Raw genomic sequence first — 24,483 nt, 5'->3', positions numbered from 1 at the left:
ATTTATCTGCCTTATCTTTCTCTGTCCCCTTCCTTTAGGATGGTATTATCCTATATGATAACCACTGAACATTAGCAATTTAAGTAAACTAAAGTTTTAAAAAGTTAAAAATTCAGTCCTTTATTCACACCAGCCTCTGCAAGTATTCAGTGATCACATATGGCTAGTTGCTATCATCTTGCAAAAGACAATATAGAACATTTCCACATCTCAGGAAATTCTATTGAACAAGACTGCATTAAGAATCTAAACTCCAGGGCTGGGATTGTGGCTCAGTGGTAGAATGCTCTTCTAGGACGTGCAAGGCCCTGGGTTTGATCCTCAGCACCACATAAAAAATAAATAAATTAAATAAAGGTATTTTGTCCAACTACAACTAAAAAATAAAATTTAAAAAAAAGTCTAAACTCCAGGTAGTGGAGGGGGTACAGCTTTAGTGGTAGAGGGCTTGCCTAGCATGCATGAGGCCCAGAGTTTAATCCCAAATGCCACAGGCACAAATTTAAATTCCGTGAGATTAGGGATCTTGTTTTTACCATATTCCTGCTAATTTCACCAATGTCTATAAAAGTACCTACCACTTAGTAGGCATTAATTAGATGTTTCTGGAATAAATTAATGAATGAATGCTGTGTGCCAAGAAGTGTAGAAGGTAACTGGCACAAAGTTGTGAGTAAAACACCCATGGTGTATGAAGATTACAGTTGCATTAAAAATACAGTGACCAAGTAAATGATTATGCCAAATGAAAAATGCAACAAGCATATAGAGAGAGGAAAGAACTGGTTGGGGTGGGGAATATAACCACAAATCTTAACCCATTTGAAATCATAATCATAAAACTTTTAAAAACTTGCTGTAGACCACATTGCTAACAGATTCCTAGTTGTCCTTTGACCGTGCCACCTTGCAAATATAAGCAAAGATCAGAAAACAATCTGAGAAAGCCCCCGCCCATACAAGAAAGAAAGCAGGTTTCCACAAATCCAGATTTCCTACCATATTCAGTGGTAGGAAAGTTAAATTATAGTAACTTGGAGATAGTTCAGAACTTTATATACATGCCCTAAGGGGAAAGAGTTTCCAAAGGTGCTGGTCAGTGGTGACTGTACCAAGTTTTCAACTCATACCAATTGAAAACTCTCTTCAATGTTATACAAGTCGCCTTTCTAAAGTGATTTAATCACAGTCAAAAATGTCTCCCTCATACATGTGTTCAGGTATCAATAAGTCCCATCTTCAGAACCACTCCTTTAGATAGCTTGCTACTATAAACTAGATTAGAAGGTATACTGAAAGCCACCAGAAACACAAGGCATACTTCCTTGAAACATCAGTTATATTGGAAGCTTAAGCAGGCAGAGAGTTAAGAAAGAATTGATATGTAATTTATAATATTAATATAAAATAAATGACTATTGAGATTAAATATGATAAACCAAAGACATTTGGTGATTAGAGCTAGACTAACATGTTCCTTATATCTCCCAATATAATAGAAAGAAAACTCGAGAAACTCAAGTTAAAAAACCAATTTCACATAAAGCTTCTTCTGGTGTTTAAAAATATTATCTAATAAGTAACAAATTGAACCACTATACCAAACCTATCACTATTGGTTATTTAGAACATACTTGCATGAAATTTCTTACTAAGTGAGCTATCATCCAGAAGAACCTTAAGGAATATGACACCTGGTTATTTTGATAAGCATAAAAAGGCTCGAGTGATGAGAAAGCATCAAGAGAGACTTGTTGCAGGAGGTGGAGCTAAAAAAAATGGCATTCAGATACATTTGAAATATACATTAAAATAATCAGCCTGAATAGAGTCTATCACCTTTCCACCAGGCTGTAATACCCTCTTGAGTACCTTCACAGCACAGATGGAAAAAAAAATGAGGTTCAAGTGGGAAGTTTCCCAAGGTCACACAAAAATTTCTAACTATATCCCATTCCCTTTCAATAATAATAACAGTAAGAATATTACAACTAAGTTTACTGAGCCCTCATCATGTGTTAAGCACGGCACTAAGTGCTTTATCTTAATTAACTCAATTCTGGAAAGCACCTAAAGAAGGAGATATTTTTATCCCCATCTACACACATGAGGAAATTAATGCTAGAAGTGGTTAAGAATTTGCCCAGAGTTATAAAGCCAGCCATTGGGTTTCAGAAACCTCACTTTTACCCACCGCAGTTCACTGCTTCATGAATGGCCCTTAGGGACACACTTGCTCCAGAAGAGTTTCATTTGGTGTTAATGATAGTAGTCTATATAAATTAAATAACCTAAAAGTTGTCCTAAATGACTCAGAAAGAAGAAAGGGAGCCTGATCAGAGTTGGAAACCTATAGAAAGCAACCAGGTCAGAGCATAGTAAGGAAAAGGGATGGAAACGCAGCATGGTTACCAGAACAGGATGTTGGAATGAGGTGGCAGAAAAACCAGACCTTACCTGATGTGGGTCGAAAAGTCCCCACATCAAAATCAAATTTAAACTAATTCTCTAACTAAGTAAGCATTCAGAATGGAAAAGCTTGCTTAGAGGAACAAGATTTTACTTTACTGAATTCAAAATAACATTATTTTAATGATGGGAAGAAGGAAATTCTTGGTAATTCAAATCACTTGTCTAACACTCCAACAGTTAATCCCTCACCCTCCCACTCACTCTCCTTTCAGAAGACACTAAAGAACACTTGACAACAAGAATCCTTTCATATATTCTCATTAGTTATGTCTCCTGCAGGGATCCCTTAAATGTCACTCACAAAAGCACTGGAACACAGAGGTGTGTTGAGTTTGGAGACAGAACTACTACTTCATTTCTAGGCCAAAACACAAATTTGAAGTTGTTCAGCTAAGACCTTTAGCTTAATACCAGCAGCAAACAACCCCTACTGCCCCATTTGCTCAGCTCATCCAGCTCATTACTCATTCTTCACTGCTACCACCTAATCATGTCAGTGAAATCCAGGTGAATTGTGTCCAAAGAGTCTTATATAAGTTTAAACATAAATTTAAAAACTTGTGGGGTTGGTGGGTATCACTCAGTGGTACGCTCAAGGCCCTAGGTTTAATCCCCAACAATCCCCAACAAAAATGAAGCAAGTCAAGAATACAGCATAGGTTTATATTCCAATTACTACTCTCTTAATTTTCTACATTTTGGTCTTGCATCCATTTTATAATCAGCATGTAACAGAAAAATTTAAAACCCTCAAGGCAAGAAGTTGAGAATCCTTAATTCTGGAAACCACCTAAATAGGGAGATAGTTTTATTCCCATTTAAACACATGAGGAAATTAATGATAGAAGTGGTTAAGAATTTGCTCAGGGTTACGGAGCCAGCCAATAACAGGTTTATGATTAGCTTTGTATATGATTTAGGAAAATAGTTTGTTTGGCTTCCAAGAACTTAATCTCTAAAACATGAGTACCTTTTTGTCCTATCTCAAAAGGTGTTAAGGAAATCAAAATAAAATATAACATGCAGAAGCACTATGAAAAGAACTAAAAGAGAAAACAGTGGTTAATGGATCAGTGGAACATGTCATTCCAAACAGAATAAAACATTTGCTAAAGAAAAGATCGTACTTGGCTTTGTAATCCATGATGCACATCATCAACTACAAATGTAGCTAAATAAATAAACAAATCCCCAAAACCAGTTCTTATACACCAGTTCTTATACAAGAACATCACCAGAGACCTGATAATAGACTTGGTTGCTAGGTAGAAATGCAATCATTCAGCTATGCATTTAACAGATCTTTAGTGAGTGCAGATCCTAGGTCACATCTTGTATTGGTTACTGAGGATGTGATAGTAAAACCAAATGGAAGGGAGCTGGGCAGTGACCTGAGCTACACGAAGGCGCTTTCAAGATGTCTGACTGTAATGGAGACAAGAGCTGGAGGAGGGTCTTTTAAAAAATAGATAACAGGAGAGATTTGAGCATGTTTAAATGCCAATAGGAAGGAGTTTTTCAAGGGAGAAGTTGAAAACTATAGAGGAAAGAGAGATACAATAACAGGTAGAGGTTTCTAAGAGAGAAGAGGGGATGTAAGGCTTTAAATACAGATTTAAAAATATATATATTTTTAAGAGAGTTGGCAAATGATAGTGGTAGAAACTTAAAATAGAATATAGTGAAATATTTGCCAAAAGACATAAATCAGCAGGTGGGTTAGTGTTCACACAGAAGAAGCTATTAAAATTACAGAGAAAATATATGGTGAAAATTTATCTAATTGAAGAACAGAGTAGAATAGTGGTCACTAGATATTGAGAAGGGCAGGGGAGTGGGCATGGAAAGTAGTTAAATAAGGAACACCAAAATACAGTTAGGAGAAATTAGTTCTGATTTTCTGTAGCATAGTAGAGTAGCTATTTGTTATAATCTGTAGGGTAGCTATTTGTTACAATTCATTACAAGATAACAGAATAATACAAAAGTTCCTGACACATGGAAATGATTAATGTTTGAGGAGAGGTAAATGCTTGTTACCCTGATTTGATTTTTACACATCATGTACATGTACTGAATTCTCATACTGTATCCCATAAATATGTGCAGGTATTGTGTCCCAATTTAATAAAGAGGTATGGATTAGCAAAACAGGAAAAATACTCAAGACATTTAATGGACCACAAGATGACCACAAACACAGCAGCATTTGTCTTTGATCTAGAAGCAAAGTATCTTTGAAGGCAACAATAAAATTGTAGCATGTAGGAAAAAAAAGAATCACTGCAGAAAGCAGAATAATGATGTTCAGCTCCTAATCCCCAGAGCCTGTGAATATATTAGGGTGTTCAGCAAAGAGGAATTAAGGTCATGTTAAAAGTAAAGTTGTTAATCAGCTGACCTTAAAATAGACAGAGTATCCTGCATTATCCAGTGAGTCCAACGTAATCCCAAAGACCTTTAAATGTGGAGGATGGAGTCAGAAGAAAGTCAGAATGATACAATGTGAGAGAGAGTTAACCAGCCATTGTTGGCTTTGAAGATGGAAGAGTCCACGAGCCAAGAAATTAGGGTATTAACTAAAAGCTCAGAAAGAAGAAAATAAAGTCTCTCCAGTCTCCAGAAAGGAATGCAGCCCTACCAGCACCTTGAATCCCATGTCAAACTTCTGAACTACATAACTATAAAATAATAAATTTGTGCTGTTTAACAAAGCTAAGTTTTGTATAAATTTGTTATAACAACAGTAGAAAACTAACAAGAATCTCTTAAGGCAAAGAATATAAGTGTAATCTCAAAGAAATTAAAAATTAGTCTGAATATAGAAAATCAGCAGGCAAAGTAAGTGTTGCAATGGATAACTATAATAAGTTGGAGAAACATGGGCTTTGTGCATTCTTAGGCCACTCCCATATAACTCCCAGGATGACCTAAATCCTGGGTTACTTCCTCTCAGCAACTTCCACAGTTACCAGTCTCTATCCTACCCCCAAAGTAATCTGCATTAGTTTCATGGGAAGGAAACAAACTTGCAAATTCTCAAAGCCATGTATATTCTAGTTTATATGTATTATTATTTTATATATACCTTATTTTCTAAGACCTCATGAATAATATCCTTTCCAAGACCTACTTTCACAAGCCAACTTCAGGACTTGTTTAAGGTTACATGTATTTTGGTATTTATGCATTTCTTCATTATGTGGCATGTGTACACTGTGCTATCATGTTTTACCCTTTTTAAGGTAGGCAAACTGTAGGGCAGGCCTCAAATGGCTGTATTTAGGCTTCCTTGTTAAGGTTTTCTGGTAGGCTATGTTTTTAGTATGTAGCCAAGGTCATGAACACACTGATTCAGTGTATGTACTCAAGGTCATAAATATTTACTTGTGAGCATGTGCCCACTTATGTAATCTGTCGGCAATGAGACTTCTTTGTTTGGCCTGCATATTAAAAAAGCTAAATGAAAGTGGGGCAAAATGAGGCTGAAGCTGGAGGCTGGGGAGAGAGGGTGAAGTGGCACCCCCTTTTTCCACAGAAAAGTCTTAACAGGGCTTCTCCAGAAATCTTCACCATGGCTGATTTAGGGACTGTCAGCAAAAGAGTCTCTGCAAAAGAGTTCAATGTAGATAAACTTCCTATTTTTGTGTTGCCCTGTTTTACTTGGCCACTGGCTGGGAGGATACCAGCACTCCAGGTGCTGAACACCCCCTTACTAGTTTTTCATAAACAAATCCAGTATAGTACTTTGTAGAAATGTGCAAACAAGGCCTCTGGCCTTAAGCTGAGCTTCACAGAGATGTTCACATTTTTAAGGTAAGAGTAGTTACCAATCGGGCTCCATGGTAACAGCTGACAGTGGGAGGAAAGAAAATGGAGAAGAAGCTCTCCCCTTCTAAGGTACTGTCCTTTAAGGGTTAACTTGCCCAAAGCAGTGAAAGAGAAAGTTGCTTTTAAGTGAACTTCTGCAGACTGTGAACTTCTGAGCCCCTCCCCTTACATGCTGGGTATAAAACTCTGAAACTACCTGAATTCAGGTAGTTTCAGAGTTTTATAACAGTGGCTGGCCTACAATTTCTATAGTAGTGTTGGCTATTTTTATTTTTTAATTAAGTTGAAAAGCCTCTAGTTATATAATTATTAAAATTACATTTAAACTACTTGAAGGTAAAACCTCGTATCCATTCTTCTTCCCATCCTCACCTACCAGGGGATGTCTATCACTGAGCGAATATTAAAAAGATAGTGCACCATGATCAAGTGGGATTCATCCCAGGGATGCAGGGTTGGTTCAACATACAGAAATCAATAAATATAATTCATCATATTAATAGACTTAAAAACAAGAACCATATGATCATCTCAATATATATAGAAAAAGCATTTGAAAAAATACAGCACCCCTTCATGTTCAAAACACTAGAAAAACCAGGGATAGTAGGAACATATCTCAACATTGTAAAAGCTATATATGCTAAATCCAAGGCCAGCATCATTCTAAATGAAGAAAAATTGAAAGCATTCCCACTAAAAATTGGAACAAAACAAGGATGTGCTCTTTTGCCACTTCTATTCAACATCATCCTTAAACTCTAGCCAGAGCAATTAGACAAAAGAAAGAAAATAGATACAAATAGGTAAAGAAGAACTCAAACTATCACTATTTGATGATGACATGATTCTATACTTCGAAGATAAAAAAAAATTCCACTAAAAACTTCTAGAATGGATAAATGAATTCAACAAAGTAGCAGGATATAAAATCAACACCCATAAACCAAATGCATTCCTATGTATTAGTGATGAATCCACTAAAAAAGAAATTAGGAAAACTACTCCATCATAATAGCCTCAAAAAAACAAAATACCTGGGAATCAATCTAACAAAAGAGGTGAAAGACCTCTACAATGAAAACTACAAAACACTAAAGAAAGAAATTGAAGAATCAGAAGATGGAAAGATCACCCATACTCCTGGATAGGCAGATTAATGTTGTCAAAATGGCCATACCACAAAAGTGTTATACAGATTTAATGCAATTCAAACCCCAATGACATTCTTCAAAAACTAGAAAAAGTAATCATGAAATTCATCTGGAAATGTAAAAGACTCAGAATAGCTAAAGCAATCCTTAGCAAGAAAAGTGAAGCAGAAGGCATCACAATACCAGACTTAAACTATATTACAGAGCTATAGTAACAAAAACAGCATGATATTGGCACCAAAATAGGCTTATAGACCAATGGTACAGAATAGAAGACACAGAGACAAATCCACATAAATACAGTTATCTCATACTAGACAGGGGTGCCAAAAACATTCACTGGAGAAAAGATAGCCTATTCAACAAATGGTGCTGGCAAAACTGGAAATCCATATGTATAAAAATGAAATTAAACCTCTATCTCTCACCCTGCACAAAAATCAACTCAAAGTAGATCAAAAACTTAGGCACTAAAACAAAGAGAGACCCTGTGCCTAATAGAAGAAAAAACAGGCCCAAATCTTCACCACATCGGCCTAGGATCTGACTTCCTTCACAAGACTCCTAATGAGTAAGAAGTAAAATCAAGAATCAATAAATGGGATGAATTCAAATTAAAAAGGTTCTACTTAGCAAAGGAAACAAAAATAATGTGAGGAGAGAGCCTACAGATTGGGAGAAATCTTTACCACATGCACCTCTGATAAAGTATTAATCTCTAGGATATATATAAAAAAAACTTAACAGCAAAAAAAATAATAATAATAACCCAATCAATAAATCAAATAAATGGGCTAAGGAATTGAACAAACACTTCACAGAAGAAGAAATACAACTGATCAACAAATACATGAAAAAGTGTTCAACATCTCTAGCAATTAGAAAAATGCAAATCAAAACTACTCTAAGATTTCATCTCATTCCTGTCAGAATAGCAATCATCAAGAATACAGGCAACAATAAATGTTGGCAAGGATGTGGTGAAAAAGATACACTCATACATTGCTAATGGGACTGCAAATTGGTGCAAACCACTATGGAAAGCCATATGGAGATTCCTCAGAAAACTTAGAATGGAACCACCATTTGACTCAGCTATCCCACTCCTTGGTTTATACCCAAAGGACTTAAAATCAGCATACTACAGTAATGTAGCCACATTGATGTTTATAGCAGCTCAATTCACAATAGCTACGAAGGGACCAACCTAGGTGTCCCTCAATAGATGAACGGGTAAAGAAAATGTGATATACATACTCACTGAAATACTACACAGCTTTAAAGAATAGTGAAATTATGGCATTTGGCATTAAATGGTTGGAGTTGGAAAATATCATGCTAAGTGAAATAAGCCAATCTCACAAAACCAAATGCTGAATGTTTTCTCTAATATGCAGATGCTAATTCACAATAAGGCAGGGTCACTAAGGAAGAATAGTATTACCTTAAATTAGGTAGAGGGAAGTAATGGAAGGGGAGGGGAAGGGATGTGGGGATAGGAAAGATAGTAGAATGAAACAGATATTATTACTGTATGTAGATATGTGACTATATGACCAATATAATTCTGCAACATGTGTACTCAGAAAAATGAGAAATTACATACCATCTATGTATGATATATTAAAGTGTATAAATACGTTCTACTGTCATATATAACTAATTAAAACAAATAAAAAATTAGAAAAAAGAATTCAGCTGGAAAAAGAGTATTAGACAATGGACAATATTTCATTTTAATATTTCTAGGCTGAAGACTTTTTCCCATTCAGAACAATTTCACTGTTAGCCTTAAACCTCAACAACAATCTCAATAGTTCAAACCATAAATCTATTTTCTAGAGACAGGAACAAGTCTGCCCCTTAATCAGGTCAGTCAATAAATTAATGGCTATGGTGGTGTTCTGGAAAGGCAGGTAGACTCCAATGAAGAAGAACAATTTGAGACTTACCCACAGGCCTGGTCCTTGCAGGAACTGGTAAAACAGAAAAGGAACCATTAAATTTGAAGTGGGTCTTAAAGTAGGAATTACACATCTACATTGTCAAACATGAATTTGGGTATGGGGTGGCGGGAGGAGACCCTCACCTGCTGATGGTTTCCTTTGTGTAAGATAATTTCTAAGGAAAACAAAGATATAAAAATGAGTGAGATAACAATAGTTATAAGGCAGAAAATAAAACTTATTCCATAATGAACTCTAATACCTAAACATGGTAGAATGTATGTTATTGTTCCATGGTTAGGCAGACACTGAGAACAAGTACTGATAATGCCAAATTGGTCTGGTGACTGTGAGAACATCCCAATACTCAGTCTCTGTTTATGTGCCCAATAGTTTCTGTGCTCTCTCTTAATGGGCCTGGATTAAGTCTTTACCTGCTAATCATTCCAAAAAATGTCTGTAAGTTATCGAGATGGGTAGAGTTTTCTTTTTCTTTCTTTCTTCCTTCTTCCTTCCTTCCTTCCTTCCTTCCTTCCTTCCTTCCTTCCTTCCTTCCTTCCTTCCTTCCTTCCTTTCTCTCTCTCTCTCTCTCTCTCTCTCTCTCTCTCTCTCTCTCTCTCTCTCTCTCTCTCTCTCTCTCTTCTCTCTCTCTCTTTCTCTCTTTCTCTCTCTTTTTTGGTATAGATTGAACTCAGGGGCATTCAACCACTGAGCAACATCCCCAGCCCTATTTTGTATTTTATTTAGAGACAGGGTCTCACTGAATTGCCTAGCTCCTCACTATTGCTGAGGCAGGCTTTGAACTCACCATACTCCTGTCTCAGCCTCCCAAGATGCTGGGATTACAGGCATGCATCACCATGCCCAGCTCGAGATGGGTAGAGTTTCACATTAACCTGCCATAAACTTATAATAAAAGAATTTTGTGATCTAATGAATTTATATATAATACCCATCCTATAATAGCACAAACATGTAGACTGAAGAACTGATAAATCTGTTTCTCCAGAATCTAGACAAAGAGACAAATCAGTAATTGGGTTATTCCTCAGGGGGTCTTCTAAATCAAATTGTCACCAAATTTCTTCTAATTTAGTTTTATTTTGAGACCAATATGATAAAAAGAACACTAACTTAGAATCAGAACACTAACTTAATTTCAAGTTTCAGTTTCACCCTCCCTAGCAATACATCAAATCTCCAAATCTTTCTGGTGCCAGGCATTAGTTTTCTTGTCTGTAAAATGGAAAGGCTATTAACCTAAACACTTATAATGATATGAATAAACAATTCACTCTTGCCCTTCCTCTACAGATTCCCAGAATAATCTCAGCCACTCTTGAGGTTACAATTACTACCTCAGGTCTGGTGATTCCTATAGCTATATGTAGACCAGGACCACCCTCCTTGGTTTCATAGCTAAATATCAAGCAATTCATATTTCACGCAGACAGCTCAAATAAACACATTTAAATTAAACCCATGTTCTCCCTGTTACATCTACACATAATTTTAAAACACAAAAATCTGCATGCCTTCAAAATATTTATGACACAACAAAATGTGTCTTTACCCATGTTTATCAGATCACTCTTTTCTTGCCAGCTTATGCCCACTGAATGAGATCATCTGTCTGTGAGATCAAATATTAAAGAAAATAATAGAATGCCTTTACTAGAAATAAAAGTTCAAAAATAGAATATAATTTATTTTACCACTCTAAGTTGTACTAATATAATTTGATTAGATCCAAATGAAAATAGCTGTTATTTACATAATTTTCAGCCCTTCCAAGTACACAATACAACTAGTATTTGAAATAATATTCATGAAGTATAAATAATATCAGGAAAAAGACATTCTAGCTATTGCTTATAAACTTTTATTTTAGCAAATTATCTATTGCATATTACTATGTCATGGGAATGTAAAAATTAACATATGACATAATCTTTGCCTTCTGATTTATAGTCTAGTTCAGTCAAATATACAACTGGTAATAATCAAATGTAAGAACTACAATATCAAGAAAAAGTAAAGAATGGTGGGAACTCAGGAGACTAGAAGAGCTAAATCGGCTATACTAAGGTTGTTTTTTTTACAGGGGAGGTTATACCTGAGCTGAGGACATATAGGACTTGGGCAAAGAGATGTAGGAGTCATTAGAGAGCATGAACAATTTGCCACATATGTCTGCAGTTTAATTTTCTCGTTCTAAATACATGTGCAATAGGTATATGAAAAGGGAAAAGTGGGAAGGTAATTTGTCAGTATGCATGTTTATTTATATTTTGCTAAGAAGAAACTAAAGGAAAAAAATTAATGAGAAAGGAAAATAAGTAAGCAAATAATTAATAAGAATCATATGTATGCTTCACTAAATGTTTACTCAATGGACTATATCCTATGTTTTAACTGAAATCATTGGTATTCACTCTGACTAATATGCACATAATATTTCAAAAATATTTGACTCTTGTGTCAAATATTTGTGGGTTGTTTTTCCGTGGTAGAGTGCTTGCCTAACATGTGTGAGGCACTGGGTTCGATTCTCAGCACCACATATAAATAAATAAATTAATTAAATAATGGTTCATCAACAACTAAAAATAAATGTAAAAAAATTTGACTCTCACAAATCCGCACTTTTTACTAAGCTTTTGTTGACTATTCCAACTATTTACATTTATAAACAAAGCTGGGGCTATTGTTTGACTCAGCAATGTTTGTTATAAAGGCAAGGTAAAAGACTGGGATGAAAGACTAAGCTACACCCCAGGTAGCTCATTAGGACAGCCCAATTCAACAACAACAACAAAATAATATAGGGTTTTGTCACTCGCTCTTCCTTCCTCAGAACTTAGCTGTGCACTGTGTGCTTCTATGAAGGTGCAACAATTCTTCCCCTCCTTGTGACACTTACCTTCATGATTAAGTTTCTGTGTTCCACAGACTGACTAAAATTGGTGCCTATTTCAAACACACTTGTGATTCCATCCTCACACAAATTCATCCAGTAATGATATTCCTCACGCCCAGGAAGTCGATCCCAAAAAGTCCTGAAGGCTTCCCAGACAGCTTCCTGACACACTGAAAAATCAATAAAAGAGAATAAAATCATGACATTTGCAGGTAACTGGATGGTGTTGGAGAAGATAATGCTAAGTGAATTTAGCCAAGCCCAAGAAAACAAATGCCGAATGTTTTCTCTGATACAAGGAGACTGACTCATAGTGGGGTAGGGAGGGGGATCATGGGAGGAATAGAGAAACTCTAGATAGGGCAGAGGGATGGGAAGGGAAGGGAGGGGGCAGGGGGTTAGCAAAAATGGTGGAATGTGATAGACATCATTATCCAAAGTACATGTATGAAGACATGAATTGAAGTCAACATACTTTATATACAACCAGAGATATGAAAAATTGTGCTGTATATGTGTAATAAGAATTGTAATACATTCCGCTGTCATTTATTTTTCAAAAATCAATTAAAAAACAAACAAAAACTAAGTAAATTTTTTAAAAAGTAAATTAAAAATATTTCTTTTAGTTGTTGATGGACCATTATTTTATTTATTCATTTATATGTGGTGCTGAGAATTGAACCCAGTGCCTCACACATGTTAGGCAAGCACTCTATCACTAAGACACAACCCCAGCCCGAGAGTCAAGTGTAAGCAAAAATAAAAAAGTTGTGGTTGGGAATAAATAAATAAATAAATAAACAAGGAGTAATGAAAACATCTGAGAGCTTATAGGAAATTGAAAGTATTTCATAAAATCAAAAAGGGGATGTTAATCTGGAGTTATCACTTTTTAAAAATATTTTTTGTTGTCAATGGACATTTATTTTTATTTCTTTTATTTGCGGTGCTGAGAATCAAACCTTTTGCCTCACACATGCTAGGCAAGTGCTCTACTTCTGATCTACAACCCCAGCCCCAATTACTCTTAAGCTACTATATTTCACATCTAAGAAGGAAAGATAATAATGAGTCCTTATTTATACTTAAAAGTAAAACAAAATTCAGCAGTTGTGCTCCTTGGTATTTGCCTAAATGAACTGAAAACTTATGCTCTCACAAAAACCTGCACACAAATGTTTAAAGTAGCCTCATTTATAATTGCCAAAACTTGGAGATGATGAAGATTTCCTTTAACAGGTGAGTGGACAAAGTTTAGTACACCATTTCATAGAATATTATTCTGTGATTAAAAAGAAATGAACTTTCAAGCTATGAAAGGACATTCAAAAACTTAAATGTGGGGCTGGGGCTAGGGCTCAGAGGTAGTGCACTTGCCTAGCATGTGTGAGGCATTGGGTTCAATTCTCAGCAACACATAAAAATAAATAAATAGACATTCAAAAACTTAAATGTGGGGCTGGGGCTAGGGCTCAGAGGTAGTGCACTTGCCTAGCATGTGTGAGGCATTGGGTTCAATTCTCAGCAACACATAAAAATAAATAAATAAAATAAAGGTCTATCAACAACTAAATAAAAATCAAAATTAAAAAACTTAAATGTGTATTACCAAGTGAAAGAAGCTAATCTGAAATGGCTGTATACTATATGATTCCAAAGACATTCTGGAAAAGGTAAAACTATGAAGACAATAAAACAATCAGTGGTTGCCTGGGGTTGGGGCAGAGGGAGAGATGAATAGTTAGAGCACAGAAGATTTTTTAAGACAATGAAATTACTCTGTATAACACTATAATTGTGCATTCATATTACTATAATTTTGTCAAAACCCATTGAAAATACACCACAAAGAATAAACCCTAATTTAAACTGCAAAATTTACTTAATAATAATGTATCAACATAGGCAAGAGAGTTCTAACAAATGTAGTATCCTGATATAAAATATTAATGCTGGGAGTTTGAGGAGGTATTCTCTCTGGGCATTCTGAACATTTTTTTCACTAAACCTAAAGCCACTCAAAAAATAATGTGCATTAATTTTAAAATATATAGGAGAACCAAAAGAGAAAAAGAATATTCAGGAGAAATATATTATTGTATTAAGACAAAAACTAATTAAATCCATCAGTTAAGTTAATTCAAAGATTTGAAACTGAAAGGCTGTCAAACAGGGCATTTGCCTATTTTGTATAGTACTGGGTATATTGCTATTCTGCAACCATTCAGAGGTGTAGGTGACTCAAGGCAATGAACAGACTGAAATGAGAGGGAAGAGAAGGACAGTGGTAAGGGAGAAAATATGTAGCAGATATCAAGGAAATTATTTTTCATTACAAGAAGATTGAGAGTACTCATCAAACAGCATATTTAGTGAAGTCTCTGGACTCACAGAGTCCTAGCCCTAGTTTCACCATGCACTGTAAGGTAAACATGAGTAACTTTACCGATTCAAAGCATCCATATACACATCTTTTTTTAAAAAAAAAAGAGAGAGAGAGAGAGAGAGAGAGAGAGAGAGAGAGAGAGAGAGCGAGCATGAGAGAGGGAAAGAATTTTAATATTTTTTTATTTTTTGGTTATCGGCGGACACAACATCTTTGTATGTGGTGCTGAGGATCGAACCCGGGCCGCACACATGCCAGGCAAGCATGCTACCGCTTGAGCCACATCCCAGCCCAACACATCTTTTTTTTTTTTTTAATGGAATGAATAATTACTACCTTACCTTATCTGTAAAAGTATTTTGTAAATTGAGAAGTGCTACATGGATATCACATTATTATATTTGAATATCTCTTATCCAAAATGCTTGGTACCAAAAGTATTTCTGGTATTTTTTTCATAATTTTGGAATATTTTCATATATGTAATGAGATAATTTGGGTATGGGACCCAAATTTAAACACAAAAAATCATTTCTGTTTCTCATATACCTTATACACATAGACTGAAGCTAATTTTATATGGTACTTTTAATGTGCCTGCATCTTGACTACAACCTGACATATGAGGTCAGGTTTTGAAGTTTCCATTTGTGTCATAATGTTAGCACTTAAAAAAGTTTAAAATTTTGGAGAATTTTAGATTTCCGATTTTCAGATTAGAGATGCTTAACCTGTGTTATGTTAGATTCTGGTTGTCTGACAGTTGATTGATGGAACAAGATAGTCTAAGCCCTCCCTACCCTCCCCCCCAAAAAAACCCCACCAACTCTTCAACTTTAACACACTATAAAACATATAAATCTTTGGCTACAAACAATTTATCATTCATTGAACTAACTGCATCCTTATTATCGCTATTTAAAATTTTTGAACCAATCAGCACACAGAAGAGTTCAGCAGGAACTGAATGAGGCAGAGCTAATCAACCTATAGATTATAGTCTTTCCTCTTAAAACTTCCAAACAGGGCTGAGTTGTAGCTCAATGATAGAGTGCTTGCCTCACACACCTGAGGCCCAGGTTTAATCCAGTACCACATAGAAATAAACAAATAAAAATAAGGATTTTGTATCCATCTGCAACTATTAAAAAATAAATTCCAAACAGAGGTTGCTGTGGGTTCTCTACTTGGACCTACCATAGCATAGCTGGGATCTCTGCACCTCAACAATGAGGCTTTCTATGACCCGGGGAAGATGGCAGAGTAGAAGACCTTGCTTTCCAAGCCACTCCTTGGCGTGAGATCAGAAAAGAGGATAAACAGCTTCACAGTAGGGTGGGTGAAAGAAGGATTTTACTGGGATTTAATACTGGACTCTCAGAACAGCTTATGGACTCAGAAGGTAGTATAAGTTGTAGATAATAAAATAAAAGAAGAAAGCCCTCTGCCCACACCCACGCCTGCAGGACATGATCCGTACTGGACAAAGTGGGGAGTGGGACTATGAGAACTCACATTTCAGATGGCACTATGGTGTGTCTTGGTATGGAGAAATCAGAGATCAAAAACACTGGTGAACTGATCCAGAGAACGTATTACACTATACTTGAATGTGGTAAAGACACCACTCATCTCCCTGTTGTGTGTGGAGAGCCAAGGGAAGAGCAATCTTTTCACTATGCTAAGGACACCAGTGACTGTGGGAGTGAGTTTAGGAGCCCATATCTGGAAAGCCAAGCTGGGTCCAAAAAGCAGAACTGGCAGACACCTGTCACACAACTCATAGTGAACCTAGGAAACCAGGAGAAAATTAAGCATAGAGGGTGTATTAACCAGGAGAATAAGGGGAGTAGAGACCTGAGAGATCCCAGGTCCCTCCCTCCCTTTGAGTCTGGCAGCTCTCAGAACCAGCTGGGGCAGGTCAGGATTTGACTGGGTATCCAGGAATGACTGTGACTGGGGACTGAGCCCAGGAGGCCAGGAAGGGCAGGATCCATGGGTGGAGAAGGGGGCAAAGGATTGGCTCCTCTGAGGCACGAGTGCAACTCAGGGTAGACTCCAGGGGTATAGTCTCCAAGTATGGATCAGCAGTTTCTGGGCCCTGGAGGTACCCTGATTTAAAATCTTCAGACCAATCGGCACTCCAGGAAGCACCCTGTACCTACCTAGAACTAACCCCTGTCTTCAGGAGCTCTGTCTCTGGGAATTCCTCTTACAGCAGTCTACAGTGATTCCACCCTGAGAGTAGAGCAGATAACACACTCCAACTCTCTCCACCTCATACTGCTGAGAAGGGAACTGAGAATTTTTGAACTCCAACTAGCAACTTGACAAACAACACAAACAGAGGAAGGATTTGACAACCTGAAGCTCCTATTCTTACATATAATACATACTTCAAGAAAAAAAATGAAAAGACATTTGGGAACAGACAATGAACATATATTCTCAACTGACAATTTTTGAACACTACAACAGAAACAATTTCTTAATTTTTCATTAAGAACTTTTTTTTCTTTTTTTATTTCTTTTCTTTTCTTTCTTTCTTTCTTTTTTGGATTGTTTGTTTGCTGAATGTTTCATGGACATTTATACATATACATATCTGTGTCTTTTATTTCTAGCATTTTTGAAGGCAGCTATTTTTGATGACGCTATCTTTTCAGATCTAGGGGGTTTTATTAGGGTATTTTGGTTTGGTTTTGTATTGTTTTTACCTAATTCTCTTGATTCTCTTTCTTTTTCCTTTCTTTGCTAACAGCCAATTTCTTTTCGCTCTTCCTTTAATATTTTACTTCTATTTTCTCTATGCCTTCATCATAATCATCCTACATCTCTTCTGCAATCTCCCTGTCCACCATTTGAAATTGCAAACACTTTTGCAAACTTATTGTTTTTACTATTGGAAATTGCTTATCATACCATTTCTGTTTGTTGTGCCAATTCACATTGTAGATGTCATAGTAGGAACTGATTACTTAATTTAATGATGTATATTGTTTGCATTGATTGTTGTTAATATTTGTCTCCCCTAATCATGAGGTACTAGAAACCTTATGGGACACTGTAATTTCATAGAGTAGAAATTCAACTGCCTCAGATTCATACTAAAATATGGGTAGCCACACAATATGAAAAAGCAAGGAAAGAAACCATCCCAAACAAACCAAAATATCTCAATTACAGAATCCATTGACAACACAGTGGAGGAAATATCAGATCAGAAATTTAGAAAATTCTTAGACAAACTGATGTATGAGGTAAAAGACAACATAAGGAGTGATATCAGAGAGAAAATACAAGAAGTAAAAGAGATCCAGAGGAAGAATCAATCAGAAATCCTCAAAATAAAGGAATCAATAAGCCAAATTAAAAAGTCAATGGAAAGCATTAGTAAAACACTAGATGCTTGGAAGACAGACTTTCAGGCAATGAAGACAAAGTGTGTGTGTGTGTGTGTGTGTGTGTGTGTGTGTGTGTGTGTGTGCTTTAATGGAGCTGTAATTATGATTTTAGTCTCTTGACTCCAGAGTGGTTAGGAATAGTTCAATGGACAAGGGAAATGAGAAAGTAAGGGAGAGAGAAAGTGAAAAGAAGGGAGTAGTGGGTAAGAGAAAAAGAAAGATGTGAAATAAATGCCGAAGGAGGGGTATGAACTGTAGTTGTTTAGATTGAGTTATAATCTTGAAAATAAAGTTGACCATGGAGAAAAAATGTTAAGAGATCCTGAACAGAATTGTTAAGAAATATGGGAAAATATCAAAAGGTCAAATAAAAGATTCATAGGAATAGATAAAGGCTCTAAAGTACAAACTAAAGGAATGTGTAATCTTTTCAATGAAATAATTATCAGAAAATTTCACAAAATTTAAGAATGAAATGGAAAATCAAATACAGGAATCCAAATATACAAAATTATAATAGACCCACTCAAAGGCACTTTATTATGAAAATGCCTAACATACAGAATAATGATAGAATTGTAAAGCTGCTAGAGAAAAACAACTTGTCACAATTAGAGGATCCAAATCCATTAGATGATCTATTAGAGGATCTGGATCCTCTAATTGTGGTCACAATTTGGATCTCAGCTGATTTTTCTAACCCAATACCAATCTCTGAAAGAAAATGGATGCCACCCAAGAATACTATATCCAGCAAAATTAAGCTTCAGATTTGAAGATGAAATAAAAACCTTCCATGAAAAACAAAAGTTAAAATAATTCACAACTAGAAAGCCTGCATTACAAAACATATGATATGGAGAATAAAAATAAAAACCACCAAGAATATACTTCATCAAGCTAATGAAAATCTAATTCAACTTAAATCTGGCAATAAATCAAATTGACAGGGAATAAAAATCATCTCTTGATAATAATACTAAATTTTATTAGATTAAGCTCATTAATCAAATGACATTTGCTAGCAGACTGGATTAAAAACAAACAAGACTCAACATTATGCTGTCTCCAAGAGACTTAATTCATAGCAAAGACATCACAGACTGAAGGTAAAAGGATGGGAAGAAAACATCACTTAATATGGATTGCATAAACAAGCAGGAGTTTCTATTCTCATATCAGATAAAGTTGACTTCAACCCAAAGTTAATCAGAAGAGACAAAGAAGGTCACTTCATAGTGCATAAGGGAATCAGACAACAATTAGAAATAACAATCATAAATATTTATGGCCCAAACAATGGAATATCTGAGTACAAACACACCCTTCTCAATATCAAGAATCAAATAAGCCACAAGACACCTCTCTCATCACTAAATAGATCTTCTAAACAAAATTTTAATAAAAAAGGCTACAGAACTAAAAAAATTAATTAATACTTATTTAGACTGAACAGACATATATAGAATATTTCATTCAGTGGGTGAATACACTTTCTTTTCGGCAGCACATAGAACAATATCTAATATAGACCACATTTTAGGACGCAAGGCAACTCTTAGAAAATACAAAAAAAAAATAGCTGGGCACAGTGTACACACCTGTAATTCCAGTGGTTGGAGAGGCTGAGACAGGAGGATTGTGAGTTCAAAGCCAGCCTCAGCAATGTAATAATGAGGCCTGAAGCAATTTAATAAGACCCTGTCTCTAAATCAAATATAACAGTGCAGGGAATGTGGCTCAGTGATTAAGTGCCCCTAGGTTGAATCCCCAGTACCAAAAAGGAGGAAGAAAGAAGAAGAAGAAGAAGGAGGAGGAGGAGGAGGAGGAGGAGAAGAAGAAGAAGAAGAAGAAGAAGGAAGAAAGAAAAGAAAAGACAAGAAAAATTGAGATAATACACTGGATTCTTTCAGATTATAATGGAATAAAATTAGAAATCTATTATTAGAAGAAAAAAATTACTCTAACACCTGGAGACTAAATAATATGTTATTGAATGACCAATGGATAGCAGAAGAATCAGGGGTGGAATAAAAAAGTACTTAGAGGTAAATGAGAATAGTGATACAACATATCAAAATCTCAGGACACTATGAAGGCAGTTCTAAGAGGAATGTTCATAGCATTGAGCTCATTCATTAAAAGAACAGAAAGTCACCAAATAAATAATCTACCACTACATCTCAAAGCCATAGAAAAAGAAGGACAAATCAATACCAAATCACTAAAAGACAGGAAATAATTAAATTAGACCCAAAATTGAAATTGAAATTGAAAAAAAATCAACCAAACAAAAAGTTGTTTTTTTGAAAATAAATAAATAAAACTGATAAACCCTTAGCACCAAGCTAAACACCACCCCCAAAAAAGAGGAAAAACTCAAATTATTAAAATTTGTGATGAAAATGAAAATATCACCATGGAAACTACTGAAATACAGATAATAATAAGAAATTATTTTAAAAATTTATAATCCAATAAATTAGAACATCTGGAAGACATTGACAAATTTCTAAGAAAGTATGACCTACCCGAGTTGAATCAGGAGGATATAGAAAATATAAACAGATCAAATTCAAGTGATGAAATCGAAGATGCCATCAAAAGCCAATCAACAAAGAAAATCCCAGAACCACACAGATTCTCAGCCCAGTTATACCAGACCTTCAAAGAAGAACTAACACCAATCCTTCTCAAACTATTCCACAAAGTAGAAAAGGAGGGAACCCTTCAAAGTTCATTCCATGAAGCTACTAATACCCTGAGATTAAAAAATAAAAGACAAAGAAAAGAAAGAAAACTATATATCAATAACCCTGATGAACATAGATGTAATACTCTTAATAAAACACTGGCAAATTGCAGAGAAAAGGACATTAAGAAGATAGTGCACCATGACTAAGTGGGGTTCATCCCAGGGATGCAAGATCAGTTCAACATGCAGAAATCAATAAATATAATTGACCACATCAATTAATACTCAAAGAAAAGAACCACATGATTATCAATAAAAGCAGAAAAAGCATTTGACAAAATACAGCATTTGTTCATGTTTTTAAAACTAGAGATAGTAGGAATATATCTAAACATTGTAAAAGTCTTGAACAACAAACCAAGGCCAACATCATTCTAAATGGAGAAAACTGAAAGCACTCCCTCTAAAAATCTGGAGCAAGACAGGATGCCCTCTTTTACCACTTCTATTCAACCTAGTCCTTAAAATTCTAGTCTGAGCAATTAGGCAAAAGAAAGAATTTAAAGAGATATGAATAGGAAAAGAAGAGCTCAAACTATTTGCTGACAACATGATCCTATATTTAGAAGATCCAGAAAATTTGGGGGAACTCATAAATGTATTTAGCAAAGTAGCAGAATCAACACCCATAAATCAATCGCATTCCTATACAACAATGATGAATAAACTCAGAGAAATTACGAAAACTATCCCATTAACAATAGCCTCAAAACAAATAAACAAACTTGAGAATCAATCTAACAAAAGAGGTAAAGGATATCTACAATGAAAACTATAGAAAACTAAAGAAGGAATTTAAGGGCTGGGGATTTAGCTTAGTTGGTAAAGTGCTTGCCTCACATGTACAAGGCTGTGGGTTCAATCCCCAGAATCATCAAAAAAAAAAAAAAATGGAACCAGCATTTGATCCAGCTCTCCCAATTCTTGGTCTATACACAAAGGACTTAAAATCAGTATACTATAGTGACACAGCCACATCAATGTTCATAACAGCTCAAGTCACAATAGCTAAACTGTGGAAGCAACCTAAATGCCCTTCAACAGATGAATGGATAAAGAAACTGTGGTACATATATGCAATGGAATATTACTCAGAATTAAAAGAGAACAAAATTATGGAATTTGCAGGTAAATGGATGTAGTTGGAGACTATCATGCTAAGTGAAGAAAGCCAATCCCAAAAAACCAAAATCTCTCTTATAAGAAGATGATGATCCATAATGGCGCGGGCAGGGAGTAGGGGCATGGAGGCAGGAACAATGGTGGAATGAGATGAACATCACTACCCTAGGTACATGTAGGACTGAATATGTGGTATGACTATACATCATATACAATCGGAGAAATGAAAACTCATGTTCTATTTGTGTATAATGAATCAAAATATATTCTGTTGTGTATAACTACTTAGAACAAATTTTTTTAAAGCTAAAAAAATTAAAAGGAAGGAATTTAAGAAGACCTTAAAGATGGAAAAATCTCCCATGCCCTTGAATAGGCAAAACTAAAATTCTCAATATTGCCATATTACCAAAATCACTATGCAGAATTAATGCAATTCATATTAAAATTCCAATGACATCCTTTGTAGAAATAGAACAAGCAGTCATGAAATTCATTTGGAAAGCTAAGTGGCCCAGAATAGCCAAATCAATCCTTAGTGAGAAAAGCAGAGAAGGAAGCATCACAACACTAGATCTTAAATTATGCTACAGAGCTACAGTAACAAAACAGCAGGGTCAGCACCAAAACCGGCAGCAAGACCAATGAAATAGAATACAAGACAGAGACAAACCCATATAAACACAGATATCTCAAATTAGACTAGACAAAGGTGCCAAAAACATACATTGGAGAAAAGACAGACTCTTCAAAAATAGTGCTGGGAAAACTGGAAATCCTTATGTAGTAGAATGAAGTTTAACTCCCTTACCCTGCACAAAACTCAAAGTGGCTCACAGTCATAATTATTAGACCAGAAACTCTACACCTACTAGAAGAAAATGTAGGTACAACACTCCAATATATCAATTTAGGAACCACTCAACAAGAATCCTAAAGTGCAAGAAGTAAAATTTAAAAATCAATAAATGAAATGGTATCAAATTAAAAATTTTCTTCACAGCAAAGGACACAATCAAGAGTGTGATGTGAGAGCCTACAGAATAGGAGAAAATCTTTGCCACCTACACCTTGAATAAGGTGTTAATTTCCAGGATATGCAAATAACTCAAAAAGTTTAACACCAATAAAACAAAAAACCCAATCAATAAATGGGCAAAGGAACTAATAATATGCTTTTCAAAAAAAAAAAAAAACATGAACAGTGTTATGGTTTAGATATGGTGTCCCCCAAAAGCTCACATGTTATACTATGCAAGAAGATTCAGAGGACAAATGATTGGGTTGTGAGAGTCTTAACCCAATCAGCGAATTAATCCTGATTAATCTAATCAGTGAATTAATCCCCTGATATGGATTAATTTAGTGGTAACTGAAGTGGTAGAGTATGGTTGGAAGAGGTAGGAATTGGGGGCATGGTATCGGGTTATATATTTGTATCTGGCAAGTAGAAACCTCTCTCTCTGCTTCCTGACAATCATGTGAGCTGTTTCCCTCTGCCACATTCTTCTGCCATGATGTTTTGCCTCACCTGGAGCCCCACGGAATGAAGCCAGCCTTCTATGGACTATGACCTCTGAAACCGTGAGCCCTCAAAAGAACTTTTCTTCCCTAAAATTGTTCTGGCCAGATCTTTTAGTCATAGCAGTGAAAAAGCTGACTAAAACAGTCAACAAATACATGAAAAAAAATGTTCAACATCTCTAGCAATTAGAGAAATGCAAAGAAAAATTACATTGCGATTTCACTTCACTCCAACCAGAATGGCAATTCTCAAGGATACAAGTAACAATAAATGTTGGCAAAGATGTGGGGGGAAAGGTACACTCATACATTGCTGGTGGGAATGAAAAGTGGTGCAACCACTATGGAAAGCAGAATAGAGATTCTTCAAAAAAATGAAGAATGGAATCCCCATTTAACCCAGTTATACTACTCCTCAGTGTGTATTCAAGGGATTTAAAATCAGCATGCTACAGTGATGCAGCTACATTAATATGATAGCAGCACATTTCACAATAGCTAAGCTATGGAACCAACCCAAATGCCCATCAACGAGTGGATAAAGAAATTGTGGTAGGACTGGGGTTTTGGCTCAGTGGTAGAGCACTGGCCAAGCATGTGTAAGGCACTGGGTTCGATCCTCAGCACCACAAAAAATAAGTAAATAAATAAAATAAAGGTATTGTGTTCATATACAATTAAATGTATATGTGTCCATATACAATACACACACGCACACACACACACACACACACACACACACACACACACCATGGAATATTACTCAGCCATAAAGAAGAATGACTTTATGACATTCACCAGTAAATGTATGGATCTGGAGACTATCACACTAAGTGAAATAAGCCAATACCAAAAAAACCAAAGGTTAAATGTTCTCTCTGTTATATAGATGCTAACCCAAAACCAGGGATGGTGAGGGGAAGAAGTTCAATGGATTAGACAAAGGAGAATGAAGGGAAGGGAAGG

General features: G+C 35.6%; 1 protein-coding gene across 4 annotated transcripts in view; it reads right to left on the bottom strand.

The window, feature by feature from the left end:
* Impg2 (interphotoreceptor matrix proteoglycan 2) overlaps nucleotides 1-24,483 on the bottom strand; it is an 88,221-nt gene that overhangs the window by 55,409 nt on the left and 8,329 nt on the right. For all 4 annotated transcript variants that reach the window (XM_078044320.1, XM_078044321.1, XM_078044322.1 and 1 more), the window contains exons 3-5: nucleotides 12,327-12,493; nucleotides 9,547-9,578; nucleotides 9,410-9,433 (exon numbers count right to left, since the gene is read on the bottom strand). In XM_078044320.1, the coding sequence (XP_077900446.1) occupies nucleotides 9,410-9,433; nucleotides 9,547-9,578; nucleotides 12,327-12,493 (223 nt within the window). The remainder of the gene's footprint in view (nucleotides 1-9,409; nucleotides 9,434-9,546; nucleotides 9,579-12,326; nucleotides 12,494-24,483) is intronic.

Source organism: Ictidomys tridecemlineatus, chromosome 3 (genome assembly GCF_052094955.1).
Source record: "Ictidomys tridecemlineatus isolate mIctTri1 chromosome 3, mIctTri1.hap1, whole genome shotgun sequence".
NCBI classification, from domain to species: domain Eukaryota; kingdom Metazoa; phylum Chordata; class Mammalia; order Rodentia; family Sciuridae; genus Ictidomys; species Ictidomys tridecemlineatus.
The sequence above is the reverse complement of the archived record's forward strand: the minus strand, read 5'-3'. Positions and strand labels throughout refer to the sequence as shown.